The 24,217-nt window shown below is 35.3% G+C and overlaps 1 protein-coding gene across 5 annotated transcripts in view; it reads left to right on the forward strand.

Moving 5' to 3' along the window:
- The first annotated feature begins 4,267 nt into the window (after window positions 1–4,267).
- The window catches only part of LOC145681204 (uncharacterized), a 54,376-nt gene continuing 34,426 nt past the window's right edge, over window positions 4,268–24,217 (forward strand). For 4 of the 5 annotated variants that reach the window (XM_081752716.1, XM_081752714.1, XM_081752718.1 and 1 more), the window contains exons 1-2: window positions 4,326–4,461; window positions 13,346–13,895. In XM_081752716.1, coding sequence (XP_081608842.1) covers window positions 13,459–13,895 — 437 coding nt within the window. In that variant the 5' untranslated portion in view covers window positions 4,326–4,461; window positions 13,346–13,458. Of the gene's footprint in view, window positions 4,462–13,345; window positions 13,896–24,217 lie in introns of all 5 variants that reach the window. The other variant, XM_081752715.1, reaches the window with a different exon arrangement.

Genomic DNA, 24,217 nt, shown 5'->3' on the forward strand with positions numbered 1-24,217 from the left:
CGTTGTCTTTCCAAATAATTTTTCTTTGACACCGAAAAAAATTATACTGTAAAATTGAAGTTTAAATGGAGCATGATATTAATGAAAACATGTTTTTATTTTAGGCAACGTAACTGTTATCATAAATGTTTTGAAGTCTATCTCAAATATAACGTTGCTATAACGCATACCATTACTGAACGTCTCCATTGTCATTACACAGTCTTGTTTTGGGACCAAATAATTTATATCGTCCTGGCACCTTGCGTCTGTGATAGTGATGGGCACTATCGAATACTTTTTCCTATCGAATGATCATTCGATAGTTGTTTTGAACTATCGATAGTTTTTATTCGATAGTCTGATAGTTTTTCATTCATTCAAATATCGTGTTCTTAACGTGCTTCTCTGCTACGAGTGCTACCTACATTCATTCGGTAGCCTGACTGACAAATGTACACTGGACTAGACTCCCTGGAGTCTCTAGGGAGAGGTCCGCAGATTAACAACGCGGTTAAGGAGGGAAGAGCGTTGTTTACAAGTAGAAGCAGAAGCGCGGTACCGCGTCGTTCGAATGAAAGGTCGGCGACTAAAGAAATTCGTTTCTCCTTTGCAGTGTTTATAACATTTTTCCCTCAGCTACTATTCAACCCAATCTCCGGTTTATTTTGTTTTATTTAATGATGTTCATGCTATTATATCAAACATATTATTGATAACAGTAAAAGTGGAACAAAAAATACATTTCGAGAATGCAAAGATTGCTTGGCGATTTCTTTCTCTGAAGCACTCTTTACTAAGAAAAACCAGGGAAAACCTCACGCAGGATGGCTGACCAGAAAAAGATGTTACATATTTTCGTCCGAGTGTCTTCACCGGGAATCGAACCGGGGACCCCTCGCACTAAAGGCGAGAGAGTTAGCGAGTACTCTACGCAGAGCCACGTGGTAGAATTGAAATAAGGATTGCAATCTTCTTAATTGTTGGGACTGCAACAGTATTTGTGTGTAGAGTAGACATAACCCGATAAAGAATGTCTATTTTTTTTTTAATTTTCATTATCCCTCCTTTTTTTATATTTGTCTACTTAGATAGCTTATGATGCTTTGCCTATATCGGCGAAACTCTGTCTTCAACATTGGGAGCGGAATGGCTACGATCATTCCTTTTTTTCTAGTTATGTTTTAAATATTTACGATATAAACTTGAAAAACAATACTGTAGAGCAGTAGTTCTCAAAGTGGGGTCCGCGGACCCCTGGGGGTCCGTGGAATCTAACCAGGGGTCCGTGACTCCTAAAAATTGAAATGTGTTGTAATAAAGTTGAACTCACACCTGTTAGGCAAGAAGTATTTTTTCGGTTACTAAAGCAGTTACTAAAAAGAAAGCAATTAGAAATTACACATACGTGTGTAAATTTAAATGTTTTCCTACTTTACTAAATTTCTGCTCTGAGGCTAGTCAACCGTTATATAGGACTACTTCAAGTGAGAGAAATTTCTTCTTTGTTAGGGCACTTTTTCAAGAGCAGTTGTACATTAACTGTACGATGCTTCGGAATTTCATGGATTTCAACTTCAAGTGGCGGAAAGTTCCCAGCACTACCACCAATTCCACATTATTTTAAAAAGTAAATGTTATTCATTTCTATGCTTATAAACATCAATCCTCCCCGAATTCTGGTATTTAAAAAAAAAAAAAAAAACCTATGAGAAACCCCTCCCAAAATATGTTCGTACATCCGCCACTGCGAATAATTTGACTCAAATTGATTTGTGTGTGTGCTGTCAGTACAAAGAGTTGTCTAAAAAGGTATTGCAACATTTGATGCTTTTCCCTTCCACTTACTTATGCAAGCAGACCTTTCCTGCTCTTTGCAGTGTTAAAACTTTAAAGCGAAATCTTCTTAATATGGAATCGGACCTAAGATTGGTGGTGACAAAAATTATTCCACATTTCAATGCAATTGTGGAGAAACACAAAGAATTTCATTTCTCACATTAGTAACCCCACAGATTTTAGAACGTTGTTTATCAAGTGAATTTCCTTTTTTAAAAAATGATTTTTAGTTTTGAAAGTTTCTGTATTTTGAATTGATTTTTCCTTCAATAGGAAACAATCATGTATCTTTAGAATAAATTACTTATTGCATTATTTTTCTTGTCAGTAATAATTCTAATTAGTATATTTTTAATACCATGTAAAATTTCAAATTAACATTGCAAGGGGTCCGCAGCTCACATTCCGAATGAACAGGGGATCCGCGTTATCGGAAAGTTTGAGAACCACTGCTTTAGAGGATCAGAGTTGTCTTCAACACTGGAAGGAAGTCGGACAAAAATCATCACATTTCTCCCGAAAAAGCACATTTCAAATCGAATTATTGGGGGGACATATCCCCTTCATTCCCCCAAGATTTGCGCCAATGCCTAAGAATACTAATATGATGACTGTGTATGCCAGTCAGAAAGTGTCCTCAAGCCACTGGTATCATAATGTCCCTTGCGCTAACCAACCTTCCGCTTATCTCATAATACTAAGAAGAAGAAGAAAAAAATAATTTCCACTTAGAGGCATAACTGTTGAGCATTAAATTAGATTTCATTTCTACCTTAAATTCTTTAAGGAACCTATTTTAAACATCATTAAGTTAAGAACCTATAAATATTTTCAGTCCAATTATGAAATTATAATATTGTCAGAAGAAAGAAAGATTAGTACCGTATTTTCAAATTTTTAATTACGGTTTTTATCTTTTTATCATAACTGGTGCGCACTTGAAAATTGCTGAGATTAGATGACAGTTGTCCACGTAGAGTAAATTAACTCTCCCCTTAGATCGGGGCATCTCTTTTCGGGATGCAATATCCCTCGAAATGGAACTTGAAGGGGAATTATACGTTCCCTCTCTCCTCTGGTGACACCAAAACGTTGTAAAATGAGCATATGAATGCAGTCACTTCTTTCCTCAATTCTCCGTTGCCTGCCATTGGCTGAAATTCATTCGATAGTTTTTAACAGTCTACTATTGGTTGAAATTCATTCGGTAGCGAAAAGCTAGTAGTGATATTAAGCCTTCTTCAGGGCCTCATAGAAAGACACTACGGCTGCTGAAGTCTCAATATAACTATCTATAGTACGAAACATTTCAACAGGCTGGAATTCACTTGCTGCTGTTCAGAAACATTCATTCACGTGGCCGGAATAGGGGGTAATAACACTTCTGGTTTCTCCCTTTCAACATACAGCAAAGCAGCAGAGCCGCCTAACGGTAAACTATCGATAGTCTGGTCTGGAGAACGAAAGCAGCCTGTCAGATAGTTAAGCTCAAGTGTTTGCCTCTACAAAGAAAAAAAAATCATTCGATAGTCTGTCGGGCCTATCAAATACATTCGATAGTACAAAACTATCGAATAATTCGATAGTATCCATTCGATAGTGCCCATCACTACTGTGCAGTGTTGCCAATCTAGCGACTTTGTCGCTAGAACTAACGACTTTTGGAAGTGTCTTAACGACAAAAATTTTTATTTAGCGCCTAGCGACAAATCTAGCGACATTTAGAAATTCAGCTATTTTGTTCTATATTTATATTAAAGATTCCAAAATTTTGCAGTTTGTGATACTAATAACTACTTTTACACACTCGGTTGCACTACTGCTATGAGCGACTTACTTCGTTGGATTCATCGCTGCTATGAGCATTATGCCCTGCTTCACTGCGGTTCGGAAATCCGGGAATTTCCCTATCTAATTAGTTGCGTAATAGCTGGTAACCTCTTGCATTGCACAATGCGTACAGTGACAGTGACGTTGGAGAACGTTGTGCTTTTCTGGTTCAGTGTAGTGCGTGAGATTTATATATTAATTTAACTGCGGTTGTTCTTAATATAAAATATACAGAAAATTCGTGGGGTGAGTTCGGTGAAGGATTTCAATACGAAAGCAACATGAATTCCCCAACCTACCCCCCAAAAATAATCGTACACACCCACTCTATAAGAGGGAATGGGAAAAAGTGATCCAAAATTTTAAGTATTTGCAAACTTTTAATGCTGTATTTATTAATTTTGTATTCTTCAAAGCGCAAAGTGCAGTGGTTTTGTCAAGATGGTCATTTTTAAAAAAAGAAAAAAAAAAATACTTGAGTCTTCCACTGCACATGGAAAATATTTAAAATATTTTAATTCCTTTATTAAATTATATAGCGACTTCTTTTGCGACTTGGCAGGAGGCGTTTAGCGACTTCTAGCGACTCTAGACTACTAAACTAGCGACATTTCACACTCGCGAGTTGGCAACAGTGCTACTGTGTGAGCCTTTCTGTTGAAACTGAATGTCGTGTCGTTCTCTGGTATGATGAGTTAAAATCTTTTGTGCTACAGTTTAAATTATCATACATACTATATTAAAAGCCGGGTTAAGTTTAGAGTTGCCCTTCTGTTTTTTATAAAAATTAGGAAAATTTACAGGAGACATGAGGTAAGAAATGATTTCGAGTTCGTATCTGATGTTTGTGTGTGTAAGTTTGGCAATAAAGTTATGCATAATACTAGAAAAGATGTGGAAGTGGGTACTATTTTTAAGACGCGGAAGGTTCGATGATTCAGCGACATGCCCATTTTATGTCCAGAACAGAAAGCAACGAACCCGTTCCTACTTCTACACTACTACTACTGCTTATACAATGGATCTGTATAGTAAAACTGCATATTTTAATGTGTTTACTGCTTTTTTGTAGGTTGGAAACTGGAGGGGCAACTCTACACTTAAGCGAAAACTCCTATTGTCAGTGCCCGCTCCAGCTGGTATTCTCAAAAACAAAAATTACACTATTAATTTTACGAAAATGGATCAAAACTTTTTAATTTCAAGCTAACTCGTTCCTACCCAAATCCTTTTTGCCTCTATCATATTCTACTAGCAAGATTCTAGAATACAGGTCCCCCTTTCCATTTAGTTGTAATAAAGATCGAAAACAACGTGCCCTGCGGGGCACTAACCCGCCTTCACTCGCTCACGCTCGCTCGGCAATACTATTTGAAATTAATATTAAACTTTGGTACAGGAAGGAGCATTTATTCCGAAGTTGGACGTCCGCTTTCGCGACGTGTTTTCGCTGTTATTGCTTTTCCACACTTTCTGTAATTTGTTATTGGGTTTATGAATCCGTGCTCTTCACAAACTTTTAAAAGATTTTGCTCGTTATCAACGTATTGCTTCACAAGTGTTAAAACTGTTGGTTCACTGCCCCTGTACATTCCCATGTTGATAACATAAATGCTCGTTTCTTTCCCACAATGCATCTGTTCAGTTACCTTGCGCCAAGTACTTCCCTCCGCTCGTCGTATAGTTCCATGTTTATAACCGCTTACAACAAATAAACAGATTTTTTGATACTCTTATATATTATCAAGCACACAAACGATCACATTATCCGTATCTTTCCTGTAAATTTTAAAAAAAAATTGCTGGAAGCGGACGCCCTACTTTGGAACTTAACCCCAGAAAAGAAACAACCTAGGTGCTAACCTATATAGGGAGGACCTGTGTTCTAGAACCTTTCCTATTCTACTCTATCCTAGTTTACTATACATTTTTAAAGCAGCCCTACTTTTCGATTGGCAGGTGGGGCGGGTATTGTAAAGTTTTCCCAATTCTCCATATCAGCCATTGATAAAACGAGTTTTTATTTGTTGGTAGGATCTATATCTGGGACACCAATGTCTTTAACCGATATTGATTTTAGAGAAAAAGAGAAGAAAATATGCTAACTTTATAACTTCTAAATATCACAATGTGCCAATCTGAATTTGTATATAAATGAAGTAGATGTTTTACGCAAAAATTTCTTATTTCATACAGTTTTTCTCATTGTAGCTATAAAAGTTTTTTCCGTGCCTTATGAGAAGATCCTACTTAATATTGAGTCTTCCATTGCACTCACAGGATCCTTTAGAAATAATTGTTGAAACAAGTAAATACTTTTACGACTTGCGTTTTAATATTGGGTCCAATAAAAGGAGATTTAATGCAAAATAGACAAATGAATCTGTGCTAAGTGGCTACCAAAGAGTATGAATGTTATGTACCTAAGTTACATAGTGCGAATCTGGTAGAGCCCCGCCGCAGTTGGCTTGGACGTCCGTAGGACCATGGGCATAAAAAACCTGCATTTGCTTATACGCGATAAAAGTGGTAAATCGCGACAAAGGCATTCCCATTTTTTTTAACCTTGATATTTATTTGATGGAGGACAGGATTTGCGTAGAATCATGAAAAGAGTTATAATTTCGCTAATTTATATTAATGCTTAATTTGATTAGCTTCTAAACATTTGACCTCTTTCGTCTAAATGACCTTTCTTCTACTTAAAGCAGTTAGGTTTCTAAACCTAGATGCGGAAAAATTATGTATCATACAGCACATGAAGGTTTGACGTTTCCTCTTTATTTTGCGTGTCATATTTTGTATTGGAAGATAATGGCAATACCAAAATGTCATTAGGTATTGCACTAAGTTCACAAAATATAATAGGTTAACGAGGCATATATGCAACAATAGATCCCGTGCACTATACTTTACATATTGTATTTTGTTTATTTATAATAATGTTTGAAAAAAATCAGCATTTCATCTCACTACATTGTAACGATTCATGATGTGAACCCTTTATAAAAAATGGGAAAATATAAGGAAGTTCCTTTAGAGAAGTGTTGGTAGAATTGTTAGAACTGTAGAATTTTGCATAAATTGGTTATCGTAAAATTAGCCCAGAAATTCTATATCTTCCAAAGTTTCCTCCAGGGGGTCCAATCCTTTGTACAATCAGTCGCTCGTAAACAATTTTCATAAGTTCCAAAGAAATAGTTTGCTGCTCGTAGTTTTCTTGTACAGTATGATAAAATTGACTAAGAGCATTGAAATGTTTGAAGTGGCTCTTTATCAAAAAAAACTTTCGTTTAATTTTTCTTTGAAATTTAAGAATATGACATCGTCAGAGATGTTTTTTTTCGCCATTTTTCTCGTAAGACAACGTGGACGTCGCTATCGGGTAAAAATACCAAGAGAACAGTAAGAATTATTTGCGCATCATCTACTATCCATTACATAAAAATGGGCCCCTGATTTCGCGGTGCTGCCCTGACGTTCACTCAAAACTTATATTGCAATACTTAAGACACAAGTTTTATTTGAACTGTGTTGTGAAAAAAAAAAAGGAATCAATGAAATAGTACTTATTTGGTTGTACTTTTTATGTAGATTAATGTTTATAGGACTATATATTGGATTGGAAACAATATCACGTTAAATAATTTTCTGACTACGATGTGTAGACTGTAAGTTGGGAAGAGTTCAGTTTTCATTACTTGATACTTTTGTGTATTAAAAATAAATCTCTGACGCTCTGATTTGTTTTACCGTTGTAGATAGAGAAACGTGTAAAACACAGTTCGAAAATTTGGAATTCTGGTGTTCCAAATATATGAAACTTTTAGCGAAAAAGAATTTACTTGGTAGCGGGGTTGGCTGGTTTAAACCTTGGTTAAAACCAGTTAGTTGTTTCAAAAAAACCAACTGGTTTAAACCGTAAAAGTGCAACTATTCGTAAAATCTTGATAAACACACATTTCTGTGTTATCACGTTTCACTCCCCATGTATTTTTCGTACTATGTTCAGACCTAAATTCCCCATTCTTTACTCAAAGAGATTATATTACTAAAACAACTTTTTTTTATGTAACTTTATGGATGTTTCTTTTGTGATTTTTTAATACTTTGTTATTATTGTTATGCAGCCAAAGAAAAATTATAAAATCACAGGAAACATTGTTTCATTTTAATAATGTTTCCTATTGATAAAATACATCGAAATGCCGTACTTTTTTGTTAGGGGTTCATACAATCCCCCTCGAGAGGCAATTATTAAAATAATAAGAATTTTTGGTAACTATTTATGTATAAATAGGTCAGACCTAAAATGGACTCAAATAATTCGTATCTTTATTCACTTTTCGTACTGATATGCAAAGTAAGTCGTTATATTTCAACTTGGACTAATAAAAGTCGTAGTGAACTGACTTGGACTAAATTAGTTCTTCTGTACTCTGTAGTACTTTGAAATTGTCCATATGTAATTCTGTATAATGGATCCACTTGTGCAATTGTTTATCTTTTTCTCCTTCTGTACTAATGACTCTTGACGATTATATTAACAAATATGTAAAGATCACTCAAGGTATTTTTACCAGGAGTCCTTCGTGAGTGAATCGGCAGACATATCGCATTTGTGGCATATTAATCCCGGTTTCGAGTTCAAATGGAGGACAATTTCTCTTAGATGTAAGCCGGGAAGCTGTTTGGATTCCGCTTTAAGCTTATGTGACCCCTTCCAACATTACCCGGTTGTTGCATACTAACACTAAAGCGAAACAAGGTTACTTCTGTTCATATGTGATATAAATACATATTGCAAATTATTTAAACCAAAAAAATCCGGTTTAAACCAAAAAACCGGGTTTAAACAAAAAAAACTTTTTTTTGTTTTTTTCAATAAAAACCATGGTTTTTGCCAACCCTGCTTGGTAGAGCATGTATTAAAATGAAAAGAAAAGTATTTATCCCAACATTCTGTGCAGTGAGTGGAGAGTCATGTGGCAGCCCAGTCTTTGAATTCTCCGGCATTATATACAGTAACTGGAATTGCAGCAACGCTGTACGGACCATCTCGTGCTGTTTTGTCGCATTAAGGAAGCTCGCAGCTGGAGCCTACATCATATGAATTTAATAGGAAAAGAAAGTAATGTCTCATGACCTTTCACATCATCTTAATAACAATAGCAATGGATGAACTATCTCAATGAAACATCAAAATGAAACTTTGCATAGCACATCCAAAGATCTATTAATCTAATTACTTCATTCGTTTTCGCCACATGTTGACTTATCGCTGCTGCTATCTTTCTGAACATGTATTATTCACAGTGGCTCCATTTGTACTTTAAGTTCTATTAGTATCCACATTTTCGAGATTACAAACATGTTAAAAGTAAAAAAGAAATGTAGCTTTGGCAATCACGTTTTCACCCAAGTTGTTCTGCAATCAATTCCCCGGCCGAATGTACCAGATCAACATGGGTGTTTTCTTTTCTCTCATTGAATGAGAACAATATAGAATGTATAGGTGTCGAGGGCTGTTTATGGTATATTGTAAATGAGGAAGTACTGATGATGTTTTCAACATTTCCCTGTGGTTTGTATATGTCAAAAACGTACACACACATATACTCACATCATATGTGTTGATTGCAATAAAACGGGCAACGTGCATTTATATTTTCTGGAGTATTTCTCGATTTTTTATTCAAAAAATATGCCTATTTGTTCTATGAGCGGCGGTATTACAGAAAAAGAGAGGCAGAATTTTGAATGCTAATCAGATTGCAGAACTGGTGAATGATTCCGACTCAAATGGTTATTAGTTAAATAGTAATGACATTGATGATTTCTTGCTCAATGGTGTATCCGGGAATGAACAAGATAGTAACTCTGTTTCGAGTGAACCTGAGGTTGCGCCGGGAAAGAAGAAAAAAAAAAACGTCTCGTCTCTATTTTAAGGCATATTCTGATGTAGCTTCGAGGGATGAAATTCGAGTAAAATCAAAACCCTTGGTTAGTTGTGCTCCGAGAATTGATCTCTCTACATAGTGTTCCCTGTATAAAATATCTCAGCTGGTTTTACGGATGAAGATATATAGTAGAAAATGGATCGAATCAACACGTAAAACTGCAGATTGAGAAGTAGAAAATTACTAAAACAAAGAAAAAAAAACTTTTTCTAAATGAAAGCGTTTTACTTCAATTGAAAACTAAACATATTTTACACTAATTATTCACATATGCGTTGTACGGAAGCCAGCTTTACACATTGTTTACATACCAACTGCGGTAGAGCTATTAGTTTGTCTGTCATATGGTGAAAGAAACCGTTCTTTTCTGCTGTTTGACTTATCACTTGTCAGTGCTCACATATTGTACAGGAAAAAACAGGAAAACATATCTCACTTCGAACTTTTTGTGCGAACCTAGCACAAGAACTGCATTCAGCAGGTATTGAACTAGATGGACCAACCCAATCTTCACCCGGTGGAAGGTTGGAAGCAAATGCGCCATTACCCATACAGAATTTCCCTATTATCCGCAAATCCTAATAGAGTGGGACAAAAGGAGATGGAAAGTGCGAAGCACTCGCACGGTGAAAGGAAGTTTTAAAAAATAGCGTTTATTATTTCATATATGAAGTTGCAGTTTACGTGGGAAAGTGCTTCCAAATGTACGATACTAAAGAGAAGTACTGTGATCTCTAGTTGCGAAGACAAATTTCCAGTGAAGTATAAACTCTGTATTGTATATCAACTAAGGTTGTATCATGTAATAAACTTTGTGAGTGCATTTGTTCCTGTAGAAGTGTATTTTCTACTGTGTGCAATGAGTTTAAAAACTGACAAAAAAAAAAAAAAAAAATTTCGAGGACCACACTCAATCCAAACAAAATAGACGGTTCTTTTCTCCAATTTTCAACAACTCGTACGTTTATTTTATATCTTGTTAATTTCTAAGAAATTAATTTAAAGTCTCATGTAGATATGATATTTTCAAACTTCCTCTAAAACGCGCCGGACAGTAAAAGTTTAACTACCCGTCCGGCTGAGAGTGGTAAATACGCGCCAGGAAAAATAAACACACTGCTGAACAAGTCTGCACTTGCTTACACGTGACGTTTCGATCTTCTAACCAAGATCGTCATCAGACGTACACACGCGCCAGGAAAATGTGGCAATATTCCACTCCATGTAAGCTGGGATAGCGATGGCGCAGAATAGAGAAAATCGTATGAGATATGTCATTGTTTGGCTTTAAAATAAACCTACCTGTTTGTTTGAAGAAAGACACTTTAAGATCCTTTTAAAAGTTTTTTTTTTTTAAATTTTAATAATACACCGCAGCAATTCAAAGATAATGATGTCTCAATTTTCACTGAGTAACTTTAAAATTACCAAGTATTGCATAATGAAAGTTTCAGAACTTTAAGTTAATAGATGGACCTACATATCGTGCACCGGAAATTATTTTACGATTTCTTTTCCGATATATAGTCGTATGAACATTAACCAACCAAAAGAGTACAATAAGATAAGCACTCTTTCATTAATTCCTATTTTTCTCAGTGCTCAGTACAAAGAAAAGTTTCATATCTTAATTATTGAAATGACAACATTTCAATAATAACTAACGAGGTACGACAACGCAATATAAATTTCGAATGATCATCAGGTCAGCACCACGAAATGAAGAACGTATCTTTATGAAATGGATAGTAGTAACTAAATTACGGTATCGGAAATCTTGAGTATAATACAAGATTGCTAACCTCGTGCAAGTATTAAGGAAAACATAAGATACATTTTGATTTGGAACACGTCGCCATCTCCGTATGTTCCGTCCCTTCTTACATATACGTGTTTAACACTCAGTGTTAATATAAGCTGCTCCGTGGCTAAGCGGTTAGCGTACGCGCCTTTAGCGTGGGCGACCCGGGTTTAATTCCTGACTTGAGCTCATGTGGCTTGGATTCCACGTTAATCAGTGAGTTCACGTCTCATAAGGCTTCCATCCTGAAAGGGACGTTAAACTCAAAGTCAACTCCACTTAGCGTGTTAATATCATTCGAGTAATGAACTGTAGCAGTTATGAGATCAGAAGACCCTGACAATGTAAGAAATACTGCTGAAACTCTGGTAATCCTAGTTGATTCCTATTGGAAAAATCCTTCGGGGCGATTTCGTTGTTCCAGGAGGAGGCATTCACTATCGTGGAAGTAGTATATTCTTTGGCGGTTTAGGAGAATATTGTCTGACTACTATTACATAAAGTACCAAAAGGCGCACACGACTCAAACCAGTATTTATAAAACATGCGGAAAATATTATACAGTTGTTTGTATGGTAAAAAGAAATGCTTTTTCTATCCAAATAAGAGAGATATTTGCTTAAATCGTAAGAATCCCTTTTAATGTGAGCAGGCATTTATTTTAGTAAAATAAAATTGTTTAAAAATTTGGTTAAACACATCTCTTATAACACAGCTCTCTCACCTTAATACCTCACTTTAATTTTCAAAAGAATTGGGAATTGTAGTTAGCATATATGCCAATGAGACTCTTCGATGTTAAGATCTTGTGATGTTGATTTTGAAGTTTTAATATCGAAAAACTGAATTACATAGAAAACAAAAATAATATATCGTTTTACGAAATGCTTCAGTTCAATAAATTATACCGTATACCTATGCACTTAGTACTCTTTTCTTTTGTTAATTTAAGGTAGTTGTACCCTAGACGATAATAAGATTGTTATATGCCCCATTACATCTCTATTTAATAGGTCTCTAGATGCTCGTTAGATAAGCCTGTACGCCTTCTGCGCGAAACATTGGCTCATTTCTGGTAAGAACATTTGCTGTTAGGATCCGCCAGTAGGTAGATGATTCACATAACATTGCTACTAAAATTTACACTAAACTCCAATACACCTAATTATCCGATAAATACCATAAGTTGCTGTATTAAAAAAATCCAATTACAATTAAATTTTCGAAATCGAAAATACCAAAGTATTAAAGGAAATTAGAGCACGCAATAACGACGCAAAATAAATTTAAATAGAAATTGCTAGAGCTACATGTATTTGATTAAGAATGAGAGGCTGGAGACAACAAGCAGATCTGTCTTTAAAATATTATAATACGTCTTGAAAATGCAAACTATTTCTAAGTAAAAGTTTGTATAGCATTGCTTTTCGTATTTTATTTAAGAAATATAAGGAAGGTACGTAGCACAGTTTCCTGTCTTCAGGCAATACTAATCGTACGTAGAGAATTCATTACTTTAAGAAAAGTGAGAAAGAAGGCAAAAATCGTACTTAAATAAAATGTATTTACGTATAACAAGAAAGATTATTTATATCTATAACATAAACTATTTATTAAATATAGTTTGTCGTCAGGAAAACAGGTTAGTTTTCGATTTATCAAGAGAGAAAGGAAAGAAAAAATTGGATATTAATAAGCTGTCCAGTAGTTCGTTATGGTTCTGTCATTTTGGTATTTAGATCTATCGTTATTTTGTTATTAGTAGGATAATTTCAAAAATTTTAAAATACTTGTTCCAGTATCTTTTATATCCCTAGTCTGATACCAAACCATTCCACCCACTAATTCAATTTCACCTGAACTGGCATTTACCTTTGTGTTTCCCCAGCTTGGTGATAAATTTAAATAAAACGAATATTTTTCTTATTCCTTTCAGATTTGTTTTTTTCCTTGAACATTGAATGCTGAAGATTTCAAATCTCAAACTTAAACAATTCTGTGTATTAAAGAAACAGCTTCTCATTATTTCAACATTGTAATAAAATTGAAATGGAAACAAAAAACGTTTCTATTAAAGTTGAAGTGAAAACAGAAAACATGTTATTTCAAGAATGTAATTATGAACTTTGTACTAGTAGCTCTGACGATCATAAAGATCCTCTTGCAATACGCTTGGAATGTAAGGAACGAGAAAGTACAACAGAGGGAGAGAATTTCGCTCCAGAATGTAATGAGGATAAAAAAATATCAGATTGGAAACTAACTTCTAAAGCAATATGTTTGATCAAGCGTTTGTCAACAGTTGAGGTACCTGTAAATTCCAATAGTTTTCACAGTAACATCAAGCCAAATTCCTCCGATTTAAGAAACAGCACAGAAGAGTCAAGCAATCAGATATATTCCAATATTGGATATGAGAATGATCACGAAGGGGACGTTCAAGAAAATGAAAAGCAAGACGCAGGTAGCAATGCTCAGGCAGACAGGTACGTTTAAATGTGTTTATTTAATAGAGTTACATTTTGTATACTTATTTTTTTTGAACTTGCAATACTTAGTTAACTGGAACCGCAAACATTTAAATAAATAAATAAAAAAAAAGAAAAAAAAAAAAACAAATGCATCCTAATGTTTAGCTTATAAGTTCAAGTGAGCAATACTTGATCCATAACGAAATGGCATCAAGTTCTAGCTTTAGGTTTTCTTGCTTCATTTTTTAATAATAACTAGTCACGTCATAGCTTAATAAAAAGTATTGCAAACGATGCTTTATAATCGTTTAATGAGGCGAAGACTTTTTTTTATAATTATATGTGATGTGGCCTGTTTATTAAGTAATTAAGTATTAATTTTTTGAATAATTGGCAATAAGCAGTTGATTAACTCAAACTATCTTCGTGTGGTTGTTTGAGTTCTATTTTAAGGAACATTTGTTGTTCTACTGTTACTGTGAATGAAGGAAACGTTTGGATGATTAATCATAGGGATTCACACTTCAATTAAAACATAATGTCAGCGTTCTCTGTGTTCTCTACCTTTCACCACGTCAAATTGAATTCAGTCATGTTACGTATAACTAAATAACACAAAGAACAAATGTCAAGATATGTATGATCTTTCTCAGCAAATGTTGCTTAGGCGTCTATGAGAGAAAGTGACGGTGGATTACAGTGGTTGCAAAGAGTGTTAAATCATAGTAATACACGGAGGGTTGAAGTAGATACGGGCTTAGTAGATCGTGTTGGAAAGTAGTGAATGTGACATGGATGAAGTTTCTATTGAACCATGCCGTCTCGAATATATACGTCACTTAAATAATTCAGAGCCCTTTATGCTATTTAAATTTACGTACTGACTTAAAAGTGTAGAGTAAATGTTAGATGGATTGTTAGATAAATTGGGCACAAAATCAATTCAATAAATTAGTTGACCAAAGGTTTTTTATATTTTCACAGTGCTTCGTTTGAATATTCGTTTCTTAATTTATTTTGAACAAAACTTACGAATTTGGTTTATTCTTTAACATTAAATCTAAAATATGTTTGATAATTTTCAGTTTTTTTTGTTTGTTTCACTGGTATTAAAATATTAAAGTAGTCAGTAGTTACACGATACTAATCTTACACGTTCCAGGCGTGAGTAGTAATACTTATTTTTAAATTTGTCATCGATATTTCAGGTACAAACGTCGAACTCCTTTTAATGAGTACTTTTTGCAAATCTCGAGTGTGTGGTTATTGTCATTTTATTGATGGTACTTCGGTGGATTTACTAATAACTAATTAAACGTGCAAAACATCTACATTGAACACATACTAACCTTGTACGTTCCAGCTGTGATGAATAATTACTGCTAAAAGGAGATAGTAAACTTCTCGCGGGAACGTATACTGTTAGTTATTAAGTAGTTTGCCTTTTGACTGGTCGCGGGGCTAGTGAGGTGTTACTTCGTTTTTATGTTAGATTTGGACCTGGAATGTTTCTTCCACGTTTGTTGATCATCAGCTTCCTCATTTAGCTAGTCCCAATATCTTCTTCTATATTTTAAAATCATCGATTCGTTGCATACTCCTTTCTGCTCCTCACTGTCATTCCATCATTCCCTTATAGCGGTATGAAAAAGACAATTTCTTCGGGAGTTGTGTTAAGTCTAATTGGAATTTCACGAAAGATGCTGCCTAATTGTGCGAAATTAAGAATATGTTTTAGATACTCAATTAGTTGTTTCATTCACAGCAGAAATTGTTAAGTATAAAAAATTTTACTTTCTGTGCAATTATAGATAAAAGTTCGCACATTACGGAGAAATGGGGTAACTTGTACTGTATCCTTGGTCTGTAATGTCTATTTTGGGGAATGTCAATTCTACTCTTTATTAGTGAAGAATTATGGGTTTTCAGATGTTTAATTTCTTCAATATTAACTCTAACAATAAAAGGCTTTGCAAATAGCACTGCATGGGTATATGCATTCTAATCCATTAATCTAGCTCCTTTTTCATTCATTTCATTTTTTTAGACCAATGCCACATATTTTTAGTCAACTCCTCTATATGATGATGATGATGATGATTATTATTATTATTATTATTATTATTATTAAAAGTACTAGTAGTGGTATTACATGGATATTTGTGATGATACTCGTTTCACTCGTTACCGTGTACTTACTGTACACGACTGTTACGAAACCAAGGTTTTTACATGCCACCAAAAAAGCCCTTGACCTTTTTATGATGATACTTTCAGACTCGGATCTAGCACGAAACTTCTTACGTAATAAGTATAAATATTCTTTCTTATTCAGCAGTAAGCGGAGAAACGAATGTTAAAAAAATTCTGTTATTAATGGGACAGGATGCAAATACGTGGTGATCTTTGCCCCATAAAAAAGAATTGTAAGTTATATGTCTGAATTGTGGAATTGTATGCGTAAATTGCTGGTCTATACAGTAACAGGTAATACAAGATAATTGGTAGCATCTGAGTAGTACCATAATTGGTAGTAAGAGATGCACCGACTTCTCACTATTTTGACGAAAATTTATTTTTCAGAAATGTACGAATGTTTGAAATCACTGACTTGTTTACTTTTCCCTTCGGTTTTGCTTTTAACCTTGAACTATAGTTTCCTCCCACGACATATCGTACTTCCTTGCATTACTATAGTCTTAATTTCGTGTAAATATCTTTCCGGAAAAAAACATTCATTCAGTTCCAGCATTTGTAGTCGCAGCTGTACACAATAGATAGTATACGTACCTGGTAAAAAAAAAAAAAAAAACTCTATATTGATTTTCCTTTCAATTCGTTTTAACAACTGTATTAATAAATTAGTGAAGTTAGTTTATTATCATAAGCACCTATATCTATAATTATCGAATAATTTCCTAATTAAGATTTTTCTTCTAATAATTTCATTATTTGTGTTTGGTTTTCGATGAATTTACCATTTGTGTCTAAAAATATACATACTAGTTCAGAGTTTCTGGTATACATAAAAATTATATTTTAAAAATGCATAGGTACCAATTGTACTGCGGTTTATTTTGTGCTAAGTGTACACCAAATTCCAAAGAAGATAGATTCGTTGATTTTTAACGGAGTAGATTCCTCATATTTTTGTTTGCTAGTGCCATTTTCCGAAAAAAAAAAAAAAACACTCTCAAATATCATCAAGGACCATTTTTCCGTTCTTTTATTTAAAGTTTTAAGTAGCAGTAACTTTTGGAAATGCTTTTTTCAATTAAAAAAAGGTAACTACGGACGAATTATTTTAGAATATCTTTGACTTCTTTTCTAATATCAGACTCTTTCTATTTCTGTCTTATTAACCCACATTTTTCCGAATTATTTTTTGTAGCGAATTTTCTTGATATTTGTATGGAGTACTCTGTGATGAGCAATAATCACAAAATTCTTGAAATAAATGATCTGCGTCTTACGTGTACACTTTTCGGAGGGTGGGTCGAAAATGATACATCGGAAATATCGTTCTTAGTCACAGGGGTCGTTTTCGACCCATTGAGAACATGAGGTAAAGTTTTCAATACTTTGTCCTTCTGAATAAATTTGTTAGTCAGTATCAACTGGAATAAATGTTTACATTAATTAAAATTTGTTAATTTTAATTTTTACATTTTCGTCAGAGACGTGTTGTTTCCATAGATCTGCAATATTTGAACAGTTTATGGAGCATTGTTCTCTAATTTCTGATAAGAAACATTTGGATAATAACTATATGATTTATATATACGTGAAAATTGATTGTACACCATTTTGTAACTATACTAGCGCACCTATGATGCATACTTATGCCTGAGTATGAAACGCATCGAAACATTTGTCATGCAGAAATAGTTTGCATTTAACATTGTTTCGTTTTTAAAAAAACCTCAGATCCTGCTTAAAATTGAAACCATTACTGTATGACTTATGTTGTAGTACCTGACAATGGTATCTGAAGATTTTGAAGTAGCATCAACTTCAGGCCCAGGCTTTAAATTCCAAAATTTCTTCAAAAGTATCTTGCCAATGCTTATGCGTAGGGTCAATGTGTGTAGGGTCAATAGTTTATCCAGCCTTCCTTTCAAGTATACAACAGTTTGCGGTAACAACCTTTAGCATCCAGACTATGAACGGGAAATACCACTTCATTTCACGACTGGAAGAGTGATAGAGCTTCAGGTTTGGTCCAGTTTGTCCGCTCCACACATGTTTGCATTATAGTCGGAAACCAGTGCTGACATTTCCACCAGCATCCACTTACCAGACGAAGAAGAACGGCTTGATGTTGTCTTCAGTGGTTGGGCACCGCGGTAGAAATAGTTGACTTCGTCCCGTCGTGGGAAAATTCTTGTGTGAATAGTAGCTGTTCCTTGGTGTGTATGTGGCCGTAGGCGTGTGATGGATGGCTTTATTTAACACAGTAATAGACTCCGCTCACTTTCAGAGTCCGGAGCTTCCCACAGGAATTGGATCTTATGCCAAACTGGGTCGAATTTGGCCTTGGTTGCTACCTGTATATGTCAGAGTGTATGATCAGTATGTTGAAGAATTCATGGTACTCAGACTCCGTAGAATTTCGCCTTGATTTTCCACGTGAAATTGATTTGTTGCTAAGGGGATATAACATTTAATGACTATTTTTTGAAGGAAGTAATGAGACACATGATGTGTGTGTTTGTGCGTGAGGTCGTATGCCTGATCTAGTAAGATCATGTGACGAAAAGTAGTGATTGTGAGTACGATGATGTTAACGGAATGCAGAACGTACACGTATGTGTATGTGTATATCATTCCGTTAGCAGCTGTTGTGAAGGAAGTAAAATCGAATTAAAGATGATATCGTCAATGAATATATTAAGTAAGCTTACTACGCAATCATTGGATCCCTTTAAAATGATGCGTGATTTAGAGATTTGCGTACCATTTCGTATTGTAAACTTTGAGGTAATTACAGTGAGTAATGGAAGGAAGGCATGTGTCACATTGGGACCGCGCCAAGGTTGGACGACGACAAGCCTGGACACTTTTTGTGTCCAAGCTTGTCGTTGGCCAAACTTGTCGTCAGCGACCCAAAATGAGATATGTCAAAGCATCTCGGGGTCGATCCCGACAAGCCTGGACACCTTCAGTAATGTGTCCAGGCTTGTCGTTGGCCAACCTTGTCGTCAGGGACCCAAAATGAGATGTGTCCAGGCTTGTCGGGATCGACCACGACAAGCTTGGACACCCGAGGAATGTGTCCAGGCTTGTCGTCGTCCAACTTGTCGTCAACGACCCAAAATGAGATGTGTCCAGGCTCGTCGGGATCGACCGCGACAAGCTTGGACACCTCAGGAATGTGTCCAGGCTTGTCAACGACCCAATTTGAAATGTCTGTTCCAACAAACTCTACCAGTTAAGGCGTTTCCAGTTCATACATACGTGCCCTTCAATATAGAGTTGCATGGCTCGCATCTATATCGCTATTGGCTGATTCTCGCCAGTCAGCTACTGCCCTCTACTAGAGGATTTTCAAATTATTTTAAATTTATTTATCTTTTATTAAAAGAGATTATTATTATTTACAAGATTTTCGTTTTACTTAAAATATTACAAGCAGTATTTAGCAATCGTTGAAACATTTCCGCCAAAAAATCAGGATCGTGCGACTGTGCCGTGAAAGCCACGTTTTCATGCACCGCTGACTCTAGGGGCGCGTTCTTAAACATCGATCAGGTTAAATGCTTTCTTTGATCAGGTTAAATGCCTAGTGTTATGAAATTCTTTTCGTGAAAACGCTTATTTCGTTACGGGAGGTGAATCAATTATTAGGGTGAGTAGGTCGACACTTCGCAAAAAAAAAAAAAAACTTTTTTTATGAACAATTATGGAAGTGAGTTATTTGGGGAGATCATCTGGTGAGCAATCGTAAGCAAATTAAGTATATCTGGTTTCTGGAAGACTATCTGATAGAACAAGGAATATCTAAAAAAAAAATCCTGATCTATGACCATGTACAGCATTTTTGTGTGCGTGCCTCTTAGTAGGATGTTCAAAAGCTGAGAATGGGGTTCGTCTTAGAGGGCCGTACCCAGGATTTGTTTGAGGAGGGTATAGGCCATATTTAGAATATTTTGAGGAGGGTATAGACCATATTTAAGATATTTAGAGGTGCATCACTGTATTTTATTTAAACCAGTAACTACAATAAAGGAAACTAACAGTGTCATAGCAGTATTCGGCTGGGACAACAAGTATTTGTGCTAATCTTGATGTTATTTTCGGACTATGAGAACATGAGCAATTTTGAAATATAAACCAAGAATATTCCAATATCGCACAGTGTGTTTTTCTACGGACGCCGTCTCGATGGAGAACAATGTTACAAGAAAGTGTGGATTTCCAAACTGCAATGTTGGAACTGAATCAATCGTTTGAGCTATACAGATGTAGTCTTGAATGGTAGAGAAAATTCTGTGTGGAACTCTCTTGCTTGACATCAGTGTATGAAAGAGTGGATAGTTTTATGACTCTAATCCAAGGAAAATGAGACAGACGGGCAGCTAAATGCTGATACTTGCTTTTCGTACAAGTGTTACAGATTTGATCTGAAGAGTCTGCATTAATACTAAGCTTCTTTCTCGCTCCCCCTGGCCTATTGCATTCTTCAGTTAGTGCGTAGTCTCACCCATTCTACTTCTCTTTAATTTGATCTTTTTAATATTGCTGTTACAGCACTTAATTTCTTCTGCTCTCCTTCATTATATATTTTGTCTGATAATTTATCTTTCTCTCTATGCCCACATTTCGAAAGTTTCCGATTAGATTTCACTATCTGTTCCTGCAGGCCCGAATTTCTTGATAGGCCTATACTAAGCCCGGGTCTAGGAACTAAACGTTCTGAGATGCGCACGGACAAAAATTGTATAAGAAACCGCCAGAGTGATCATAGTTAGTTTTATATCCTTATTGTCGAAGGATAGGAGAATGTACTAACAACTTTCGATCAAGATATCTTGCAAATCAAATGCGTAACATTGCATTTTCCTAGGTGATCGCGTGTGAAAGTGAACATGATTTAAAGCATAAATTGAAAGCATGTAGAAAACCGTCGCCATTCTACATTTCAGAAGCAAAAAATCAAGGAATACGTTAGTTGGAAATTGATTCTATTTTGAATTGGAACTCCAAAAAGTTCACCACATAATACAATCACAAACACTAATTTCTTTATACCGCCAAGTGGGGTGAATACAAACAAAACTTTCATTTTTTTAATTTGTTCACTCTTATGTTTTATAAATGCAAGAGAAACCCTATATTAATTGTTTGAGGTACTCTTCATACTCTAATCTTGCTATGCATGCAATAATAGGATTGGCGACTTGCTTTAACATTTTTTCTCTGCAACTATTTTTAGCTACATTACTGTTGACAATTTTTGACCGAGCTTGCGAAGGTCTTCTAGTCGAAAGTTTGGCATTTGTGTTGTTTGTCTGTCTGTGTGTATGTCGCACGATAAAAGTCGAACGAGTGAACAGATTCAAATGAAACTTTCACAGATTGTTTGTTGGTTCAAGTTACAGATCATTCATTGGGGAACAAAATCGAACCAAAGGGAGGGAGTGGAACCCCCTTAAAAGTGCAAAAATGTAGAAAAACACAGAAAATAAAAAAATAAAAACGAATTTAATGGTCTATTTTCTGTTGCAAGAGCTTTATAAATCAGCAAATATACGTACTTCGGAGATCTGGAGCTATTTCTTCGGAAAGAGGGGGTGAATTGGACAAGGATGTAGCTAGAAAATTACAAAAGGGAGTTATCTAAAAGTGAAAATTGACGAATACGAATGAAACTTTCGCAGGTTTATCACGAGGTCTACTGTTCGTTTCACAGAATGTTTATTGGTTCAAATGACAGGTCGAGTTCGTTGGGAAACAAAATCGGACCAGGGTAAGGGGGTGAAATTCCCTCTTAATAGTGCGAAAATATAGAAAATCGAAGAAAACCACAATTAAAAACTAATTTGATGAACTCCTCTCTGTTACAAGAGCTTAATAAATAAGCAATTATGTGCTATTGATTCGGAGGAAGGGAAGGGGGTAAAATCGGATAAGGGTGTAGCCAGAAAGTAGAAAAGATGGTTATTTAAAAATGAAAACGGACGAATCAAAACGAAATTTCCACAGGAAATGACCAAACATATTTGGGGATTACGACCTATTGTTTCGGAGGGAGCGGGGTAAAATCGGATAAGGAATAAAATCGCAAGAATACAAAAACGGGGGTAATCTAAAATTGAAAACTGACGAATCAAAACGAAACTGTCACAGCAAATGAATAAACATATATCGGGGATTACGACCTTTGTTTACGGAGATGCATGAAATCGGATTCGGTGTAGCCAGAAAATGAAAAGGGGGTGATCAAAAAATGAAAACTGACGAATCGAAACAAAACTTTCCACGCAACACACAATGAATAATATACGTATATTAAACGTATAATAAACATTCTAACATGTATTAGACGTTTAATATGCGTATATTATACATTATGTGCTGTGTGGGTTTCACAGAAAACGAGCAAACGTACTTCGCGAATTACGGCATAGTTTTTCGGAGAGGGTGGGGGTAAAATAGCTAAGAGTGTAGCCAGAAAATGAAACAGGGGTGATCAAAAATGGAAACTGATGAATCGAAACGATACTTTGACAGGAAATGAACAAATATACTTCGAGAATTACTGTTGTCTCGGATGAAGGTGGAGGGGGGATGAAATCAGATAAGGATGTAGCCAGAAAATGAAAATGAATTATCCAAAAATGAGAACTGACGAACCTAAGTAAAACTTTCAGTAATTTATCGCGAGGTCTACTGTTCGAAGAATCTTAATACTAATTAACTTAGTTTAACTTTGTTCACTCCAAAGGTAGCGCTCCAAGCAATTTGATGTGTGGGGCTTCAAAGCATTTTACTGCACTTCGATGTTTCATGTGCAAAACTAGTTTTGAAATTTCATAATTTGATTTTAAGACATTTTTATAAATTAACAACAGCATTTTTGAGAGTGGCAGGTGAACAGGTACATAATATCTTGAGTTTATAAACCATAACATCGTACCAAAAAATATCGCAAATACCCAAATGACCTAACTGAAAAAGTTAAAAGGGCATTATCGTTAACAAACTAACGTAAAAAATGTGTTAGTAAAAAATATGACATACCCACAATAGTTTTACAGAGACATGTAAACCAATATAACGTGAAATCTCAAGATCGAATACTGTAAAAAAAAAAATACAGAAGAAATGATTATTGATAAAATTGTGAAGTGTGCAGAGTAGGGTTATTCACTACAAGAGTATGACATAACACTGATGATCAAAAGATATCTTAACAAATAAGGGAAAACATTTTAAAAGTTCAAAAATAATTTGGTCGTAAGTTTTCTTCAACGTCATTCCCAAAAATCTCAGATATCGATTTCGTGTGTGGCTATCCCGACGTTCCAGATGTCTTCGATTTCCATTTTGGGCAGGTAAAAAGGAAACTCTCGCAGCCAAAGCCTTACTGTAAGGGAATGATGATAATTCATGTCAGTTGCAATGCAATAGGAAAGCAACACAAAAAAATAATGCTTGTTCCTATTCACCCCACCTGTTAGTTGAATAGAAAAAACCAATATTAAAAAAAATATATATGTAACTAAGGAAGAGTATTTTAATTTAATATTTGCAACAGTTTCATTGCGTCAATAAAGACTGTCATTTTAACCAAAACTTTATTTTCGTTGGCCAACTAGTTCTAAAATAATTTTGTTCAAATTTGCGCAGTGCTGACCCAACGGCCATCACTCAGGTGGAAATAATTGCACATAGTATTGGGTCAGGCTAAGGGGCCGCAAGGTCTGTCACGCCAGTGATATAGGTTATACTGCCAATGTGTCTGAAACGGAAAGTTTTCAATGAATGTATTCTTCCTGTTTTGACATACGGAGCTCAAACATGGACACTAACAAAATCAGACATTCACAGTCTGCAGACTACACAAGGGAGCATGGAGAGATGTATGCTCGGAATAACTCAAAGAGATAGGAAAAGAAATACATGGATCAGGAAGATGACAGGAGTGACGGATATTATTGCGAAAATAAAGGGACTGAAGTGGCAGTGGGCGGGACATATCGTAAGAAGAACTGATGGCAGATGGACAAAGGCAGTTCTCGATTGGATACCTAGACAGGAAACGTCCAAGAAAGCGTCCTAATACAAGATGGAATGACGAAATGAAAAAGCACTGTGAACTAGCATGGAAAAGA

The sequence above is a fragment of the Thermobia domestica genome, chromosome 3 (genome assembly GCF_964235325.1).
Source record: "Thermobia domestica chromosome 3, izTheDome1.hap1.1, whole genome shotgun sequence".
Lineage (NCBI taxonomy): Eukaryota > Metazoa > Arthropoda > Insecta > Zygentoma > Lepismatidae > Thermobia > Thermobia domestica.